General features: G+C 40.2%; 1 protein-coding gene across 1 annotated transcript in view; it reads left to right on the top strand.

Moving 5' to 3' along the window:
• itga11a (integrin, alpha 11a) overlaps positions 1 to 17,838 on the top strand; it is a 46,736-nt gene extending 28,898 nt beyond the window's left edge. The window contains exons 14-30 of the mRNA XM_071915698.2: positions 655 to 858; positions 1,561 to 1,691; positions 1,942 to 2,108; positions 4,677 to 4,816; positions 5,319 to 5,429; positions 6,009 to 6,094; positions 6,307 to 6,517; positions 6,744 to 6,842; positions 11,524 to 11,600; positions 12,223 to 12,306; positions 12,591 to 12,681; positions 12,782 to 12,895; positions 13,438 to 13,521; positions 13,623 to 13,733; positions 13,885 to 13,980; positions 15,136 to 15,249; positions 16,171 to 17,838. Of these exons, the coding sequence (XP_071771799.1) occupies positions 655 to 858; positions 1,561 to 1,691; positions 1,942 to 2,108; positions 4,677 to 4,816; positions 5,319 to 5,429; positions 6,009 to 6,094; positions 6,307 to 6,517; positions 6,744 to 6,842; positions 11,524 to 11,600; positions 12,223 to 12,306; positions 12,591 to 12,681; positions 12,782 to 12,895; positions 13,438 to 13,521; positions 13,623 to 13,733; positions 13,885 to 13,980; positions 15,136 to 15,249; positions 16,171 to 16,248 (1,998 nt within the window). The 3' untranslated portion in view covers positions 16,249 to 17,838. The remainder of the gene's footprint in view (positions 1 to 654; positions 859 to 1,560; positions 1,692 to 1,941; positions 2,109 to 4,676; positions 4,817 to 5,318; positions 5,430 to 6,008; positions 6,095 to 6,306; positions 6,518 to 6,743; positions 6,843 to 11,523; positions 11,601 to 12,222; positions 12,307 to 12,590; positions 12,682 to 12,781; positions 12,896 to 13,437; positions 13,522 to 13,622; positions 13,734 to 13,884; positions 13,981 to 15,135; positions 15,250 to 16,170) is intronic.
• Positions 17,839 to 20,925: the final 3,087 nt, after the last annotated feature.

The following is a 20,925-nucleotide window of genomic DNA, read 5'->3' as shown; positions in this document are numbered from 1 at the left end:
TGCCAGATGGAGGGGAAAGAGTGTAAGACAACAATCCCTCTTGGTCTCATTATGAATTGTCTAAATAAATGGATGGCAGTTCATTTGAGGAACAGATCAGTGTGTTGACTGGAAAACTGAACCATGCCAGAGGGCATGGCTCTACCCACTGGACAGGGAATAGGAGTTTCTTGGATCAACACATCATTTCCTTGATCATATGGGCTAGTTTGAAAAATGTCCCTTTGGCATACGCTTCTGTTTCCAAAGGAGGATCTGTGCTGCACAGCTTGTTTTTGTTTATGTGTACATTTGGTATGATCAGCATGCGCATGAAGAAAATGTCAGTGTGTTGTCCGTGCATGTGGATTAAGTGTATTGGCTTGTTTGAATGCTGTTTATGATATTGTAGGCATACCAGCTGCCTGTGATCTTCAGCTCTTGAGGGCTTGCCTTCAACTGTTTATGGGGAATGAAGGGAAAAACGAATATACAATGCATTATAATAGCCACAAGTGTCAACACGTGAGACACAGGAGGCTATCTATCCCATCTAAGATTCAAAGATACATGAGCATGATTAAGCATGATTAATATATACCCTTTAGCTAAACAATATGTGTCAAAAAGATGAAGAATTGTGCAGTGATCATGATGTTTTCCCTGCCTCCTCAGAATCGTTTCGTCCTTGAGGGGGCGCTGGAGATCCATAACGGAGGCCAGAATGCTCGGTTTGGCTCGTCTCTCGCTCCTGTCCCTGACCTCAATGGGGACGGGTTCAACGACCTGGTGGTGGGAGCCCCATTGGAGGATGACCACAAAGGAGCCATTTACATCTTCTTTAGCCAGCAGAACAGAATACTACGCAAATACAAACAGGTACGGCAGCCCAAATATCTTCAAGATGTCACTGTCATCTCTTTGTATTTACTTCTTGAGTCTGAAAATTGACAGTGCAAAACCTTGGAGGAAATCAACATACCACGCAGCAAAAAGCAGCTGGTCAAAAATATGTCCAGCTCAGATGGCTTCCTTCTTGGGAATAAAGAAAACGCATACAGTATATGTAAAGAAAAGACACTCAAAAGCTCAGTTTTGTTCTGAAAACAGTATAGTACTATAATTATCAGAGTGCAGTGGCAGGGGAGGTGAGAATAGCAATATGTTTCAGTATATATGTTAGAGAAATGTAGGAAAGCGTTTATTCTGCTGTAAATGTGTACATATCCTGGTAAATGTATGCATTTACCAGTATGGGAGCAAATTTGCATATTCCCCAAGCTAAATCTGCTATCACAATCACAATAACAATCAAATTAATCACAATTAAATTAATCATAAATCATAATAGCATGGAACCCTGATTACTGTGGATGCATTGATGATTGCAGTTTTTGTTTGCAATGTGTGTCAATCTGTGTCAAAACTACTGTCTGAACTATTTGATCTACATTTTTAGATCAAATAGACAAATGACAGCTCTAATCATGACTCTAATCATAACATCATAAGCTGTGGTTGAGGTCATTCTGATCCTTCACCATGCTCTTATATTTGTTGCTCGGTCTGTCTCTTTCTCAGAGGGTAGCAGCAGCAGACTTGGCTCCTGGCCTGCAGTACTTTGGCCGCAGCATCCATGGCAAGATAGACATGAACGAGGACGGTTTAGTGGACTTGGCAGTAGGTTCCCTTGGTGCTGCTGTGCTCCTCTGGTTAGTATTTCACTTAGTAAATAAATAATGCTGTTGTCAAAATGAACAACAGTCTTTCCATGACTGTTATGGTGCTTATATCTGAAAAAAGTACCAGGCGGGCTCAGTGCTGGGCCATTGTATCCATAAATTTAAGTTATATAAACAAAACAGTGATTGTATCCCTTGAAAAACAACCATATGTTCAGAAGTATAAGTCTGAAGTTGGTCATGGGTTGGGTTCACCTTTAACACTCTTGTGTTTTCACAGGTCACGCAGTGTCGTCCGGATTTACGCCAATGTCAGGTTTGAGCCCAGCAAAGTCAACATCTTTGTGAAGGACTGTCAGAGAGGCGGCAAAGACGTGACCTGCATGTCAGCCATCGTGTGTCTCAATGTCACGGCCAGGACAGCCATCCCTCCAACACAGGAAATTGGTAAGCCAGCAAAATCAATTCACTACTACGGAAGCATCTCAGCAGTCTAAAGTTTCCTGGTCTTCCCCTTGTCTTTGCCCTCTTGGCTGAAGTTTAGCATCAGATCCCTTTAGTTCTTGCCTAGCCTATCAAATCTGCAGATGTAAGAGGAGGGAAGTGTTTGTGTGTGTGTGTGTGTGCGTGTGCGTGTGTGTGTGCGTGTGTGTGTGTGTTTGTAAGCTTGGCTCTATCATATTCCAAGACCTGCTTGTGTTACACAATTTGATTATTTACAAATGACTCATGTGTTATCATAGTCCTCAGCACTGAGCCAATAAAATGTTTTAATTTGGAGTAATTCAGATAATAGTTAAGGGTTCCAGAAATGCGATACATACAAGAAAGGAAAAAGCTCTCATTCTCTAACGTGCCGCACTCAGTCACATTTCGTTTCTTAGACACAAAGACGCTGACACTGCCAACTTTACTGTTGTTAAACGTTAAACCCCTGGATACTGTCAAACCTTTAACAGACCTTTTTTCGGATACACATGGGCTGCGAATTTTATATTTTGGACCTGGAGCTGTACTGAGGTTCAGCCATTATTATTCAGCCTGGAAATTTAGTACATGACAGGAAGAAACATGGCTGTCTTCAAGTAAGAATAGCTGAGTTACTCAAACTTCTGAATGTATATCCTTCATGTCCTGGCTCAGGCTGTTCGGCATGTGTCTTCCCAGTGAGAGGGGTGATGGCTCTTCCACTCAGAATAATGCCAAAGGAAAATGTTTCTTTACTATCAGTAAGAGATTATGGTCTCAGACGGCTGTCTACCTGCCAAAGATAACGCTGCTGCCTCCAGCGGTGGTATATCTGCTGTCAAATGTTACTTCTTACTATTGTGTGAACACTGGCATGCATTTACTAGTGCAGTGGTTCTCAACGTGGGGTCCGGGGACCACCAGGGGTCCTTGAGGGGGTTCCAGGGGGTCCCCAGCAAATTGATGAATTGTTAAACTTCAGCATTATTTCATTTACAAGAAGTTAACACAATTAGAGAATGTAGAAGAATGATTATTTTGATCATAGTTTCACTGTTATCTCTCTACCTACAATACAGATAGTCATGGAATTCTGGACAAAATCATATCTAACAATAAAAATATTCTCAGATTTGGGTCCGAGAGACAAAATCTCATCAAATGGGGGTCTGTGGCCCTAATATGGACTAAACTAGGGGTCCTTGATATGAAAAAGGTTGAGAATCACTGTACTAGTGCATCTGTCTTTTGTTCAGTCCACACAAGAGAGCTGTTGTAATATTTGAGTGGTGGTGGTGACAGACCATGGATAACTCAGTCAGGCAATCCACACCTCCGGTTTGTGCCAGTACGATCCCTGAAGGGAGATCCAGTTGCTCTTGGACCTGAAGTGTTGTGCCGGCAACAGCAGCCCACCTGCATACAAGCACAGGGTTTCTCTGATCACAATTTGTTTTAAGAGATGGGATCCCAGGGTTGAGTTTCACTGTGTATAGGGGGCAAGGAAGCAGGGGTGCAGGGGAGCGTGCTCTTAGTTAACCCCTTGACCCCCCGACATCTTTATCAAATCTATCAGACGTACCCAAAACAGAGTAGTGGAAGGACAGAAGGTATCTTGTCTTCCATGGTTGAATACAGAGGAACACGTTTATTTCATTTTCCTCTCATTGTCGTGTCTGGCTAGTAATGCATGGCAGATGTGCTGGTGTTTGTGAGCTCGCTCTGCTCTGTTGTACAAAATGGAGCTGGTTTTTTGCCATCTCAATAAAGTTAGTATAATCCATGCAAATATTTATTTGTATGGAAGCGTTTTTCTAAGCAAAAAAGATACAATTAATTATTTTTGGATGGATAAAAAGTAGTAGTAGTAGTAGTAGTAGTAGTAGCTAGTTTTGGCTGCCCTTGGTAGATATTTGAGGTTTTATATTGATGACAAATGCCACTGTATATATAATCCAGTCGCTCTTCAAAGTCCAACACAGAACTTCCAGAACACCAGCTATGTTTTCCCATAATCTTCTGCAACTGTCTTCAGAAGAAATATTCCTAAAAGCAGCCAACTCTTTTGATAATAGGTGATATTAATAATGTTGATGTGGTGATAAGAGGGGACGAGCTTCCTATTTTCTATATTCCATTATCTGTCTCGATATATTTCCATAAAGCATTAGGATTTCTCTTGTTGTGTAGTTGACCTTACAAGGACTGTATGCATGAGTTCAGGTTTTATAGATTTTTCCCCATGCTATGAAACTAAAAGGCAATAAATGACAAGCCTCAAAAATGTGGCTTGGGAATGAATCACTTCAAAAGCCAGTGGATTCTTATGTTTGTTGGTTACACATTTACATATTTTCAGTCTGGCTATTATTACATTGCACAATTACAGTGATGTCATTTTGGCTGTAGCCACAATTTGTCAATTACTCTGGAATCATTTAAAAATGTTATGGCAAAACATCTCAGAAACATTTTAACACTGATCGAAGAAGATCTTTAACTGTTCCAGATAATAATGCCATTTCCTCTGTTCCTGTTGCCCACTAGCCATTAAATACAACGTCTCCATTGCGGAGCGACGCTTCAATCCTCGGGCCATACTGGACAATCCTGACAAGCTGCAGCCTCACAACCTCACCCTCCTTTCTGGAGAAGAGACCTGCGAACACATCTACTTCCATGTGATGGTGAGGACCAGTTATACCCGGAGGGTTGCAAATGTCACACACTAGGGTTAGACCGATATATTGGTTTCTATATATTCTATATATGATTGCAGCCCCCATTGAATAGGTGCGGGTGGGTCAGCCTGCCGTAAGAAACTGCTAACCCACCTAAAAATTAGTTTTGCTTGCAATGGAAAGTTTTAGTGTCACATTAAGGTGTAAATGCTGTTTCAGAGGCTTTTCTACCCTGACAAGAATACAATTCTGGCATATTTTTGGCATGAAAATGATCAAATTGAAGATATTGAATGTTGGCACAAACTACTGGCTATCAGCAACTTCAGCTTAAAAATATCGGTATTGGTATTGGCCCTCGAAAACCCAATCGGTCGAACCCTATCACATATATCTAATGTTCTGTGACTTTTAGAAACTTTTTGTAATCACAAAATTATTTCTTTTTGTGCTATGGCTGATGATAGAGTAAATCCATATATTAATCTTTTAACATGCACTACCATAGGAGACCACGGACTATGCGAGGCCCATAGTGTTCGCTGCACAAGTGGGGCTGCAAGATCCTGACAACGGACCGGTTCTAGATGACAGCTGGCCTACTGTTGTAAGGACTGAGGTGAGTCAGAACCGACAACTTATCACTTCCACTTCACTTCCAAGTTATTAATATATTTACACAAACTATTATTTGATTCTGGGAAGGTATATATGAAAAGGGGCTGCTTTTAAGTAGTTGCCACTATATATATTTTCACGATATGACGCGATATGGGGTTCACGATTCGATAGAACCACGATACGATGTAATAAATAAAAGTTCAATGACAACAGTAAGTATGACTGTGCAGAATTATGTCACAAATCTTTCTAGTGATGCCATTGGCTTGCTAGAATATAAACAATTTAAAAATGTCATTACAATGCGCAAATAATCTAATTTGGATGGAGAGCTAGTGAAATTGTGATGGGCAAGCCGTCTCATTTGTGATTACTACAGCAAAATGGAGCTAATATATCACGATTCATTTTTCTGCCTCATGACACGTATTGTGACATTTTTGTTTTGCGATATATTGAATTTCGATATATTGTCCCAATCCCTAATATTTCATATTTATTTCACTTACAAAAGCAGTAGTTATCTTGCAATATGAGGACAAAATCAGAATGTCTGACTGAGTCTTTTTTCTGCCAGCTGCCCTTCTGGAACGGCTGTGACGAGGACGACCGCTGCATACCAGACCTGGCACTGCAGAGTATGACTGACCTGATGACTCGAAAGTAGGTACACACATGCTCCGCACAACATATAATATACATGAATGCATACCAAGTGCCTACACACTGAAAACATACACACACACACACACGCATGAATACACAAACACACATGCACATACACAGGGTTTCTCTGAGTAAACCAAAAATGTCATCCTCTAATCCCTCTGTCCCTTCTACATTTTCCTGTCTCTTCCTGCTTATCTCCCTCCCAGTCAGTTCTGTGCGCAGGCCATTCACTCCCGCGGCGCGTTCTGCAGCCACGTCAGTGAAGGAGGGATGGAGGGATCCCAGCGAGTTTTAGAGGGAAACAGGAGGAGGATGGTAGTGGATGTCCGGTTGGAGAACAAGGGAGAGAACGCCTACGGTGCTCGCCTCAATATCACCTACACACCCAATCTACGCTTCTCCAGCCTCATAGTCAAGGTGTGGCCAGTGTGACGTCTCCCAGTGCAACATTTTCAGTAGCTCAGGTGGCCTCTGTTTAATAGCCATTTTGGTATCATCATGGTTCATGTGGTTTGTGATAATAACAGAATTTCTCAAATGGTGTTTTCCACATAAATAACATCTAAAATGTCTGAAGAGTTGCAGATTTAACCAACAGATGAACTGATTGTGTTAAATAAGTGTGTTATTGTTCTCAATCTAGGACAACTCTGACATCAAGATAGAGTGTTACAGTGAGGACAAACTGAGGAATGAGAAAAACTGCAATGTCAGCGCACCCTTTATGAGGGCCAAAACTCAGGTGAGACACCACACCAGTGCATACAGTGCGTAAATACAACATTTCACCATAACAAAGTAATTGGATCTGTACTCCTATATTTGTTTAACATGTCCCAAGTTGTTAACCAAGTTGTTTGCTATGAGACAAATCAACTAAAAAAACATCTAGACTTCAGCCAACTTATTTAACGTCTGGTGGTTTATGTTTTGCAGCTGTATTCATTTGAAAAAACAAAAATCAAATCAATAATATTGTATTGATAGATTTTCGAGTTGTATTTTGTGACTTTTTAAGCCCAAAAAGAGTGTATGGTTTAGGTGAGAATTAGTAACAATACATATTCTGGGGGACAGGATCGGTTTCCAAATGTGCCGATGATTTCTGTGTTCATCCAACTGAAATGAATGCAGATTCAAGAGTTAATCTTTCCAACCATGCTGAATACATACATGTTGGAGCTTCATAATGATCCTGAAATAAGATGAAGTTCAGTTTAATATCAAATATCAAAATCTGGCTTGATATTTTTGGGGGTACATGTCAGAATAATCCCATAACCCGCATTGGGCCGCGACTCATGAGTTGAGAAACATTGAAATGGACCATATTGGACCACAGGGGCCTGAAACACATGCTACAGGCTTCAGTAGACCATGACAGACCACAATGGTTAATGTAAGAACCACAAGCCAACCAGGGAAGCTCAGTTTAGTTCTGGTTTGTGAGATTCCCCCATTTTCAGTTTGAGGTTAAAATCTGCAGTCATGAATAGAATGTCAACACTAAGCCATACCTCCTACTGTGTTTAGCCTACAAACTAATGCAACTATGGAGCCATCTACAATCTAAACATAAGCATTACTGAATCTAACGTTTAACCCTTTCTTAGCATTTTTGTAGCTTCCTTTGCTTTTTATTATTACACATCAGTTTTAAGAGCTTTCATAGGCTTATAAAGCAAAGACAAAATAACACATAATGATATAATACACATAACACAACGGTATAATGGTGAAACAACAGTATTTACAGTTCTGTGTGTAGCATTTGGCCCACAAAGAGCACAGTATGATGGGGAAACTTGATTTTTTTTTCTAGTTTCCCAGACCATTTACTTACTCTGTGTCTCTTTAATGCTTTTAAACCTGAAGGCCTCAAAGTTTATGTCATGATCCTAGCAGGAAGCGCAAAATTAAATCTGTTCATTATAATCAAAAACTAGGATAGTGATAAGAAATTTCAGAATGAGTAGCCTATTCAGTATATGCTTTTATTACTTAGCCACACATCAATTAAGAGGGCTGTATATTCACAAGGAGCGGATTCATGTACTACAGTATGTGCACTATAGTGCCACGTAAGAGCTTTTTATTGAGAGTATAGTGCTGGCATTGAAGTTTGTGGAGAGAGATGGTTGGAGTGACATAAAAGAAAACCACTGTGCCTCCAGTGGATTGTGCTGCCTATACAGAGCGGCATTGAGAGTTTCCTAGTGGTTTACATTAATGTAAACCACTAGGAAACTCTCAAGCTGGACGCTTCATTTCAAACTAGGGACATCTATCCGTATAGCTTCAGGTGAGACCGGCTGAAACCTACATGTAGAAACGTAAGAGTTACTCTATCATCTGTTACTGATTCCCACATTCAATTCTGTCATTTTGCCCACTTACCTCGCTTTTCCACAAGCTTGTAATGTCAACAATATTTATGAGACCCTCCATTTTGCAGTGTATTTTACAGCATAGCATCAAGTTTTATTTTTAAGAGGGCGATGTTTGAATTAACTGTGATAGGGATGACATTGATGGTACTTGGTTCTGTGCAATTAAAAGCTCTGCTATTAAACAGTGAGCAGATTATATGTACCCACTATCCCAGCGATGTCCCAACAAATAAACTGCCATTATAGTTACGCAACCAACAAGAAGACCACTGAGAGAGATTATGGGAATGAAGTAATGTAGGTGATTGAAAGTTTTCATGTGAATATGCACACAGGCACATTCCAAAAAAATGATCCAATGCCATGAATCCCAAATACATCCTGTCCCACAAGCTAACCACGTCATTATCACAAACAACCGTCATCTCCTTGACAACAAAAAAGATCACTGCATCTCACTCTATCGCTCCCGAACAACTGAACCGACTGGACTCGGGTCACCCTTTAAAACTCACTGAATGATTCATACTCAGTCATTCAGTTTGAATGGTAGCCAGAGCCACAAGGCTGATCTGTTCTGGTCGAGGGCCTCTTAAAAAATGTGGCACAGAGTTAAACAAGACTCATTGTACAACGGTGCAACTGCCAAACCAGCCCAAACTGCTGTGTTGCTCAAGGAAAGCTGTTTAAAGTAGCCAGTTATCACTCTTGTTTCTACTTTTCTGGTTTCTTTTGACCTGTGTAAAACTAGCATTTAAACTTTAACAGAGTTGCAGCAATGTTGCCTTAAGAGTGAGATCTGAAAAAACAACAGAGCTGGTAGAAATACACAAATTCCAAGTAAAAGTGCAAATACTCATCTAAAAATATACTCTGGTAAAAGTTGAAGTACTATTTCAAATCCTTTACTCAAGTCAAAGTATAAACATACATGGTCTCAAATTTACTTAAAGTATAAAAGTAAAAGTAGTCCTCTAAAAAAGGCATTTCTAATGTACTAAACTAGTTCTCTGTTGAACATTACTCTGAATCACAGATGAGAAAGTGCAAGTCTGCACCTCAAATCACAATAACGTTAATTCTAGTGCAGCTGAATTCACTAACGTTAATTCTCTGCTTTCTTGTTGCTTCTCTCTCTGTCCCTTTCCCTCCTATTTGGTGTCACTTTGGTGTACAAGCAGCCAATCACATTTGACAGAGAGTATAACGAGTCTGTTTTGAAAATGTAGTGACTAGAAAGTATAGATTTTTCTTTTGAAATGTAGTGAGTAAAAGTAAAAAGCCTTAAGTGAAAGAAAAACTCGAGTGAAGTACAGATACTTGAAAATCTGAACTTCAGTACAGTGACAAAGTATTTTTACTTCGTTACTTCCCACCTCTGAAAAACAATATTTTGTGGATGTGTTGGTGGTGACACATTTGTTCATAGTTATGGTGGGGGGTAAGTAAGAGACGAGGAACAGTACAAACCAATGCATTCAAGTCATGCCAGTTTTAACCTCTGTTCAACTGTTGACTGTCAATGTGGCTTCGGGGGGGAAAACTACATCGGACCAAATGAGGAAGAAGAGGTTCAGGCGCTGTCTGAATTTCCATGTTCAGTCATGCCGGCGCAAGAATCTCCTCTAGCCACTGACACGGACGTCCTCCAAATACATACCACTTGCGTGTGTGCATATGTGTGTGTGTGTGAGCGTGCATGTGTGTGTGTGTTTTTCATCAAACCCTCCTCCAAAGGAACCCCACATAGATTCACCCAATTTTGTGAAAGCAGACAGAAAAAAGATGAGCCCTCCTTTTGCGATGTCTTCATAACAAAACAGAGCAGGGGGGTCATTTTCCACAACGAGGACATGATTATATGCTGAGAGGTCATCATTTATGTGCGTATCGTATCTGTGTTCTGTCAAAGATGAGTGAGTCTATACGGGGAGGGAAGCTACAGTAAACCTCGTTAGGCATTCCTCTCCGGCCAGACGGCATCCATCAGGACTTCATTACGGCACGGAGGACTGTAAACAATGCTCTGCTCTGCTTTGTTTGCTTTCTCTCCTGTCTGCTGCCAATCAGTCCTCCCTCTCTTCTCTGCTCTCGTCTCCCTATATGTGACCTGTAGCTTTACTGCAGACATCCATTCTTCCTCTGGTTTTGTTTAGGATTCCTCCATCCCCTTTCCCTTTTGTAGCAGTACTTTTCGCCTCTTTTGTTTCTCCACTTTTCATCCATCTATTTTACTTTTTGCCTCTTCTGTTTCTCCACTTTTCATCCATCTATTTTACTTTTTGCCTCTTCTGTTTCTCTATTTTTCATCCATCTATTTTACTTTTTGCCTCTTCTGTTTCTCCACTTTTCATTCATCTATTTTATTCCACTTGTAATGTTGTAACCCCCTCCCCTCACACACACACACACACACACACACACAAACACACACACACACAAATACAAATACACACACACACACTAATGCTTAGGGTTAGGCAATATGTTGACAGTCACCTGAGCATCTAGAGCCTAATAAGTCAAACTAAATCACTGAAATTGTTACCACACAATCACTGAAAGGAGTTGACACAGGGTCCAATGTGCACTGAATCTATGCACATGACTCTTAGTGGTAATTGTGTGTGCATGTGTGTTTTTAAGGCAAGGTCCTCACTAAGGGGAAATTCCCTGGCTTTCTTTAAGCAGCACCAACTGTGCAGCAGGCAGCCCGGGGTCGAGGCCAGGGGCTTACGGCAGGTTATTGCAGGCTTTCCTCCTTAATCCATAATGCAGCAGGACCCTTACTGCTGGGAGCCCAAAATAGAGGATGCATGGCAAGTAGAATCAAGAGAAGATTCTGATCTGTGTTTCAGTGCTCATGGGATAAAGATGCGATGATGTGATGATGACAAACTGGTCAGCAACTCAGAGGAAGCATCGATTTAAGACTTCTAGCTACTGTGGAAAGGATTCCATGTGTAGATATGATTATCTTGGGCTCATGGATGAATGAATCACTCTCCTAAGCTTTCTTTCTCCTCTGTGCAGGTATCATTTCGTCTGGAGTTTGAGTTCAGCCGTTCTGTCTTCCTAGAGCATGTAAGGGTCATCCTGGAGGCCAGCAGGTGTGAACTACTAATCTTATTCAACCCTTATCTGTATGTTAAACCTATACACTACCAGTCAAAAGTTTGGACACACGCATTTTCCTTTATTTTTACTATTTCTCACATTTTAGAATAATAGTAAAGACATCAAATCTATGAAATAACAGAAATGGAATTATGCAGTGACCAAAAAAATGTTAAACAAATCAAAACTATCTTATATTTTAGATTCTTTAAAGTAGCCGCCCTTTGCTTTGATGGAAAGGCAAAGGCTTTGGAAAGAAATTCACACATAGGGATCAACTTCACTATTTATATTTGTCTAAAAAACAAATTTCAAGCATTTAAGCATAAGCCTTTAGATCAAAATGGCTTTAAGATCATGAAAAACATATTACATTCAATCAGGCGTGTCCAAAGCTTTGGCTGGTTGTGTATTGCACAAGATCTTGACATTGGCCTCAACTCTCTATTTTACATCAACAAAGATGTCCATCAAATAACAGATAAGCACTTATTTCACCACACACCAAGTGGCAAATCCAAATATTTCACTTGGCTTCTCTATCTGTTTGTCAGTTTGATAAGGTCAAATCGCTCAGATTTTTTGAATATCTTGTATGTCTCCTTCTCTCAACAGCGACGGAGAGGAGATGAGCTCAACTGATAATTTCAACGACATCTATTACTCACTGAAATATGAGGCTGACCTTCTCTTCACTAGGTTTGTCATTTTCTCGATATCCTATCAAACTACGCACTTCGCTGCACTCTAGCTCTTGTGGTGATTTTGGAAGCAATGAACTCAGCAACATAAGTAGCTGGAGCTGAGTGATTTAATGGCATCTGGAAAATGATTAAACATATCAGGGTTGGAAAATAAGTTGCAGAACGCCAGCATGGAGGTTTCGGGATTATGTGCTTTGCAACATATTCTTTAAAGCCCACTGTGAATGTTACATAATCATGTTTACTACTTTTGTTTATGCTTATTCTTTACTTCTAAAGGGATTCCAATCCGACTCGGTATGAGATCAAATCAGAACTGTCACTGGAGGAGCCTGGAGTTATTGGCCCTCCATTCAACTTCACTTTCCAGGTGAGATCCAATTGCATCACCACCATGACTGTGATTTACTGTGCAGGAAAACATTGCTCGGAAACATTCTATGCAATTTTCCCTTCTTGTTGTCTCTCAGATCCAGAACCTTGGCTTCTTTCCAGTAAATGATCTGCAGCTGAACATTGAAATCCCAGAAATGACAAAAAATGGGAACCAACTCCTGCAGATATCAGACTTCTATATTGACCAGGTGAGAGCGGAGCCTCAAGAGAAATAAAGACTATCCAGAGCAACTCAATCTCAGTAACTTTGGAGGGATATTTTTACACACATATTGTTTCAGTTCAACACAAATGCAACTTAATTCAACAAATTCATGATTTAGGAACTAGTTAATTGACTTACACTACCAGTCAAATTATGCAGTGACCAAAAAAGTGTTAAATCAAAACTATCTTATATTTTAGATTCTTTAAAGTAGCCGCCCTTTCCCTTGATGGAAAGGCAAAAACTTTGGAAAGAAATTCATACATAGGCATCAACTTCACTATTTATATTTGTCTAAACTAATTTCAAGCATTTAAGCATAAGCCTTTAGATCAAAATGGCTTTAAGAGAATGAAAAACATAGTAAACTTTTGAGTGGTAGTGTACTTAGCAATGCTCGGCTTTAATTTAGCACCAATTAACCTCCTCTTCCTGAGCGACTATTTCACCCTTGCTCTGCAATAGGGTGTCAAAACTAACAGTGTAAAGACCCTAACAGGTATTTCCTCTCCTGTCACCCCTCAGAGAGACGGGACCCACTGTATTCCCCCTCAGCATGTGGCTCAGAGCAGAGCATCACCTGAAGACCTGTCACGCTTCTCCCGCCTGGTAAATCACCAACCCAACCACACTCATTCCCACATTCCCCATTTATCTGTATCTACAATAACTTTTCCCCCCCATTGCCAATGTCTGGTGTCTTTATACAGAACCGATCCAACACCCTAACTCTGCCAATCCAATGCACTGTCAACTTGGCCTCCTACAGAGAAGTTGCTGTCAGAATCACTGGGGCGCTACGAATAGACACCCTACACGCAGTGAGTATAGCACGCACAAAAATACTATGGCCACGCATTCCACATTCCAAGTATGTTATTCTGTCTCGACTCTATAGCGATGACAGCTTTTTAGTTTTTCAAATGTGTGATGTGTTAGTGGAAAGTGACTGTGTTTTGATTTCTTATCCAGCTGAAGTTCAAAATCCTGGAGCTCGTAACCAGTGCATCAGTGGAGCTCCCCTCCTCCAGCCCCATGTTTCTACATGAAGAAAAGCCTGTCAGACATGTGAGTCAACGAGAGCCAACGCTATAAATTCTGTCCTGCGTTTGACCAGAGTCAGATCTGAGTCACTAATGGCATCATAACTGGATCAAATTTAGCTTCCCTCTGATCACTGGTCATGCGTGAATACACATTTTTTTGTGCTTTAGGAGATCAATCTTCATAACTTGACAAAGGTTGCATTTGATTTGGTTAGAATCTAAGTATTCAGATCAGTACACTGTATGTAACATGTAACAATTTATATAAAACTGACTGAGAACGTATTTTACTGCTGTGACTATTTTGGAATGACATTTGAGCAGGGCATCACTCAAGTGAAGCAGTGTAGAGTCACACAGTGAAGGTTGGTACTCCAGCACACGTGCTGTGTGGTGCTCAGGGACCGAAAGGACCAGCAGCACTACATGTAAAAGTATGGTCTAATACTCTAATATTTGCTGCCATCTATTGGCCAGAATGTACAACCATATCTCATTCCCTGCTTTTTGTTGGGGTTTGTAGGTAAAAATTACCCATTTCTTTCAGCTGATGTAGGATCTAATCATATTATAAATGTAAAATCGTGTTGAATGGACTTCAAACTTAAAATAGCAAAATTGGATGGCTGTTGCATATCCAATTCATTAATCCTGTTTCAGAGTGATCTTTGCAAATATTCAGTGCACGTATTAGTGTGAGCTCATGAGCTGAGTTCTCAAGCATCACTGGATGTCTATTTTTTTGGTGACTCCAGCCAGAATCCTGTCTGAAGGTTTAACAATGGTGTAAAACATTCTTATGTTATTGAGATTCTTTAAGATAGACTCAGCAAGCAAGCTACTATATGAATAACTCTTCAGCTTGACATTAATGCACTCACAACAACAAATGACTGGACTTTATACATGATCCAATGACTACATTAACTCATTTTCCAGCCCCACTGTTTAGTGCTCTTGCTTCTGAATGCTATGGCTGTGTCATCTTCAGTGTTTGTAATCGATACAGACTTTTATTCAAATGGACTAGCATATTCAAATAAATTCTGTTTTCATTTTTGTACAAGATGAACCAATGTGCGCTGCATTAATGACAGAGTTCAGTGTGGCACTGAAAAAGGAATGAGATTTTGTGCTTGAATGATGTTTCCAAATATCTTCTCATCTTGTCCCACAGATAATCTTGGAGATCAGGAAGGAGGGAGATTACAGAATCTCTATCTGGATTATCATAGGTAGTACTTTGGGAGGACTCCTACTGTTAGCCCTGCTCAGTCTCGCTCTATGGAAGGTAAGGATGACTTAACCCTCTGGACACCTTATGAACCAAATCATGCACAATTATTAGTCATTAGAAATTAAAATATTGAATTATGATAGGTGATTAAAATAACACTGATGTTCCTGTTGAGACTGTCACAGATTGGCCCTGTCTCAGTACTCCTTCTCAGCATATTATATTATTACCAAAGCAATCATGCTCTCCTACAATGATTAAAGTTGCTATTTATGCCTAAACACTAAAGCAGTGCTCCAGTGAGTTAGACTGCCACCCTATGGTAGAGGATGAAACTGCACTGTAAATACAGCTAAAACGCAAAGCCATAAAACAAAAATATTTAGAAAATATTCTAACAATTGCTTGAAGGTGGATGTCTTGAATGTATTTTACCATTAAAATGCTATAGCTGAGGCCAGTTTATTTTGTATTAGTACACATTTATAACTGTGTCCCATAGGAAGAAATGGGAGGGAAGATTTCATATGTGAAGTCCTACTAAAATACTGTAAACTTCCAGAAAGAAAGAATGAGATAGAACAGTTACTCAGGATGATTTTCCTCTATGGGCATGTTTTGTAGTTGGAGAACTACTATACTATATACTATACAACACAACTATAAGTAGAAGCGTATTTTGAAGTACAAGGTCAGTCCAACAGTCCACAAAGGCAGTCTCCCATTCATTGTCAACACAGCAGCTATCGACAGAAATAGACTATCCATCTTGAGGACATAAATCTCAGGGGCCAAGCTTTAGGATAAAGCTGTTCATGTTCACAAATAGCTATTGGTCTGTCGTGTCACATAAATAACACACTAACATACTTTTCCGTCTTAAGGCTATGACTGCCCTGGAAAGCACAGTCTTGTTTGTTAAATCGTACCTTCTTGTCTAATTTGTCTCTGTGTCTGATCTGTCTCTTTGCCCAGCTGGGCTTCTTTCAGAGGCAGAAGAGGAGAGATGAGGATGAGCAGGAGGCGAACGGGAAAGTGGCCGAAGAACGGTAACGCAGGCTAAGGGCCCCCGCAAGACTCCTTTTCCACAGGGGACCCAACACTCAGGGACCGTCCCACCTCCCCCACCCCCCCACCCCCCCACCCCCCTCCCTCCGCTCCCAGAACACCACAGCGGCACCGTACGGACAGCTCCGCAACAACCGCTGCAGCAAGGCCTGCTCAGTGCACTGGATCTGTCCCGCGCCGCGACCCCTGACCCCCATGAGTCAGCACTGTCACACTCACCCAGCGTTCCTGCACTGTCACGACTCTAGGGCCCTCATTGTCCGTGCAGTCCATTGCTCTAGATGGTGTCCCTTCACAAACCTTGGAGCTCTCCTTTTCGGGGCTAAAGGCTGGAGCTTTGGTGCTTTTTTCTGGCCACATGAAAGAAGGATAGAGCATTTCAGGCCAGAATTTGCCCTTGAGGCAAGCGTTAGCCAATCACTTTTCTTTGTCTCTTCCTGATGAGTATTTATTTAACTCTTATGGTTAATTTTAAAATACATGAAAAACCTCAAGGGTGACGTGCCACCCAAATGCTACCACAAATGTAAAGTTATTATACTGTATATTGCTAAAGAATTCGAGTTTTAAAAGAAGATGTTATCTGCAACAAGTTCAGTTGACTTGCAAAGTAATTTATGAAGAAACCAAACTGAACTGAAGTCACCAGAGCACAAAGAGGATTTGTAATTTTTTCAGTCCGCAAAGACTTTTCTTGAGCTTTTGCTTCAGAGGAACTTTTACAGAGAATTTGTATGAAGTTCCTCTAAACATGCATCCTCTTTTTTGGAGTTTATTCCTTGTCCTTTAATATTTTCATCCTGGGAAGTATGCAGGATGGTTTTTAAACATTTGATGCACTTTTATTTTGTAGAAAAATTAACTTGAATTTTGTAAATAGTCAAGTACCTTTTTATACCTTATCAAATATAATATTGGTTTTCAGTATTTTCCACACAGTGTATGGCATTACTTTGTAACTTTAGCATGAAGGCAAATGAAAACGAGTCAGCTTTGGGTTACTAAACCTGTTGTGAGATGACGGTTGCCTGTCTTCCAACATGCTTTGCATCAGAACAAATAGCCTTTGTTAAAGGGTATGCATAAAATCCTGCTTTGCCCACAAAGTCCACCTATTCTTTATGTGCTGTTGAGGCAACTTGATCAGGATTTCAACAAAATAGCAGATTGTGAAGAATTGTACCCAGATGATAATCAGATGCCATAAAGATCAAACCGGTAATGTACATTGCTTACTGTATGTCAGCATTTTGTTTGCTGAAATCCCTTCTGGTGTTACCAATGAATGTCAGTGTCATATCTAATGAGGTGTGAAGAGCTGTAATACGCCTAGAATAAAACATCTAATGTGTATGTCTATGAATGTGAGCCTCTTTAATGAATACCAGAGGAATATGAACTGTCAAACAGTCCAAGTGGCAGAGTGACATGTATATAAATATATAAATAGAGAGAGAGAATAAAATCATTACATGAGCGAGGCAACAGAGGAGATCCATATCTGTGAGCTCTAATCCGTCTTGTAAGCACCATCTTTCTCCTGCCACTGTCAAAGCAAAAAGGAAGCAAGACTGCTCTCCCAATCCTGTCAATTCACCTGAGAGAGAGAGAGAGAGAGAGAGAGAGAGGGAGAGAGAGAGAGAGAGAGAGAGAGAGAGAGAGAGAGAAGGTTAAGGAAAGATCATTCAGTTCACAGGTTTCATTCATGCCACAATTCCACCTCTTTACTGAAATGTACTTGCTCTGCTAAATAAAATCCAAATATTCTCCTTGACAAGAAAAAGTTTCAGAACAGTTTCTGTATTACACTTCATAAACCATTAAGGGGCACTGTGTTTCTTCTTGAGACATTTCTCTCATAGAAATATCAACAGGCTGTTTGATTTGGCCTCATACTGTACATTGATTATGATTGCTCCTAGCATGAATCATTATTAACATAATGAACATCTGTAAATAGCCCACGATTAAATAAACTTTACTGGAAAATAAGTTTTGAGAGAACAAAAAAAAATGTGAAAATAAGTTTCCGATGCACCCTGTTTTAAGATTAGATTTTGTTCTTGTAAAATGATCAGAGCATCTCAATATCGGAGCTTCATTATACAAACTGTAACTGAACAACAAGCGGTTTAAAGCCAAATTTTGGAAAATAATTACACTGATGGATTTTCTACTTGAGTTCTTCCCTAATTTAAACCTCATTGCATTCTTTTCACCATCACAAAAAAGGACTTGCTTCAAGGCACAGATGTAACCAATTATCCATCTTGAAAAGTTAACATCTGGCAAACAAAGCCATTGGGTATCTAGCCTACTGTAGCTTGTTAATGGCTTTGTTCAGGCTGCATGACTGTCACTAACATCAATTCAAATCAACTGAGAATCAATGCAAGTGTTAGTTAATGTTGTTCTCCAAGTCAAAAGAGGATACAGGCTCCCATGCGGTCTTGTGATTAGGAAAACTGTCTTTGTGCAGAAGGTTGTTGGTTCGATCCCCTACACTGACACCTGCTGGCCATCTGCCACCGACAGAGATAAGACGGAAGTTTATTGATCCCTGAGGGGAAATTAGATTGGTGCAGCTTGAAAAGAAATAAGATTCTGAAAGGAAAGAACATTTTTTAAAACAAGCAAACAAACAGAATAGAAAATAAGCAATAAGAAACAGTAGGACTAAAAAGCAATTTAAAAAATAAAAGCAATAAAAGATAATATAAACAGGGGACTTCCGGTGAGCGTTTCAAGATGGCGGCATAAACCGAAAGCTCTCCCGATCAATTTAATACAAAAACCCACAAAACTACGAATATTGCTATCACAAGAAACTAATATGACTTAGAATGAGTGGGACAAGAAGCAAGACAAAAGCGGGGGAAAATAAAAAACAGGAAAACAAAACTCAAGACGAGGAGAGGGAGAAAGAAGCAACGGACGACAACACAGCTAGCATGGAGGAATCTGACGGTGAAGAGGAGAAACTCACAACGACCAAAGCCATTCAAAACTTGAGCAAAGACATTCAAAACATGTATAGAGAATTCAAACGAGATCTAATGGACTTCAAGACCGACATGAAGCAGGAGCTTAATAACTTCAGAACGGAGACAAATCAAAAGATACAAAGTGTTGTCAGCGATGTCCGCAACCACGGTACAAGACTAACTGAAGCGGAGCAACGAGTGGAAGAAACGGAGACCGCTAACACTGAGCTGAGGGATGCTCTGCTCGATTCACTGAAACAGCAGAAACTACTTCGAGACAAAGTAACGGACCTGGAAGGAAGATCACGCCGTAATAACATTCGTATATACGGCATTAAAGAGGGCACAGAAGGAAGCTCGATGCTAACATTTATTGACAACTTTATGAAGACGGAGCTAACGCTCGACAGCACCGCTGATTTACAAATCCAACGAGCCCACCGGTCTATCGGCCCAAAACCTCAAGATGAAGCAGTTTCCAGGTCTATTCTAGTCAACTTCCAGAGGTATGACACCAAAGACAAAATACTTAAGACGGCTTGGTCAAAAAAAATCACTTGTGACGGGAAACCAGTCACATTTGCACATGATTTCCCCACCGAAATTAACAACAGACTCCGGGAGTACAGGGATATAAAGAAGATACTTAAAGAAAAACAGATACGTTTCCAGACCCCCTACCCTGCCCGGATGAAGATCCATTGGGAGAACGGACCGCGCCTCTATAACAGCGCAAGAGAAGTATCCGAGGACATGAGAAAAAGAGGCTTTCAGCTCGACCTGCCACAAAAGACCTCCATCAACTGGGAGCAGAAACTCACCCAGGGCACACGCTGGAATAGAAAGGACGGAGATCGAACCACTTGGGTCCGGGAGAGGCTCAGAGATTTTCATCGGCAGTAATATAAACATCAATAGAGCTCATAAGGTCCTGTTCACATAATCTCAAATAATGCAGAAAATATAAAACACCTCACTCTGATACACACACAGATTTAACCCAAATTTAAACTCTATATGTTGCATTTTCATTAACCATTAACCATTTTCTTATTTACTAATTATAAAAAAAAACACATACAAACATTTTTTTTTTTTTTTTTTTTAAACCCCTCTCCTCCTCCCCCCGAGTTATAAACAAAAAAGTGAACCTGATCGGGTGGAGATTAAATGACTGTTCGGCTCAAGAGGAAAAGGACACTTTGCTAACTGCAAAGAGGGAGCCCCTACACAAGTAGGACTGATTCTCCATCAGCGAATGAGTAGGTGTAGGAAGAAGACAGGGCAGTGTAAGACCCTGAGGTTGGAAGTCAATATTGCACTTGTTCTTGCTGTTCATGTAAGTGTTTTTTGTTATTGTCACAGTACATATGTTTATGCAGCCGGCACGAGTGGATTAATCTATTGTTATGGGGTATAGCAATTTGACAGTAGCTTCTTGGAATGTAAATGGTTTAAATAACCCAGTTAAGAGGAGTAAGGTAATGACAAAAATGAGAAGGGAGAATAATAAAATTATATTGTTGCAGGAAACCCACCTATCCCGACATGAACATGAAAAACTGAAAAGATTTGGATATAAAAATACATTTTATAGCACATTCAAAACAGGTCATAAACGAGGTGCGGCAATCTTAATACATAATTCTGTTAATTTTGAATTAATTAAGGAGATCGG

The sequence above is a fragment of the Centroberyx gerrardi genome, chromosome 1 (assembly GCF_048128805.1).
Source record: "Centroberyx gerrardi isolate f3 chromosome 1, fCenGer3.hap1.cur.20231027, whole genome shotgun sequence".
Lineage (NCBI taxonomy): Eukaryota > Metazoa > Chordata > Actinopteri > Beryciformes > Berycidae > Centroberyx > Centroberyx gerrardi.
The sequence above is the reverse complement of the archived record's forward strand: the minus strand, read 5'-3'. Positions and strand labels throughout refer to the sequence as shown.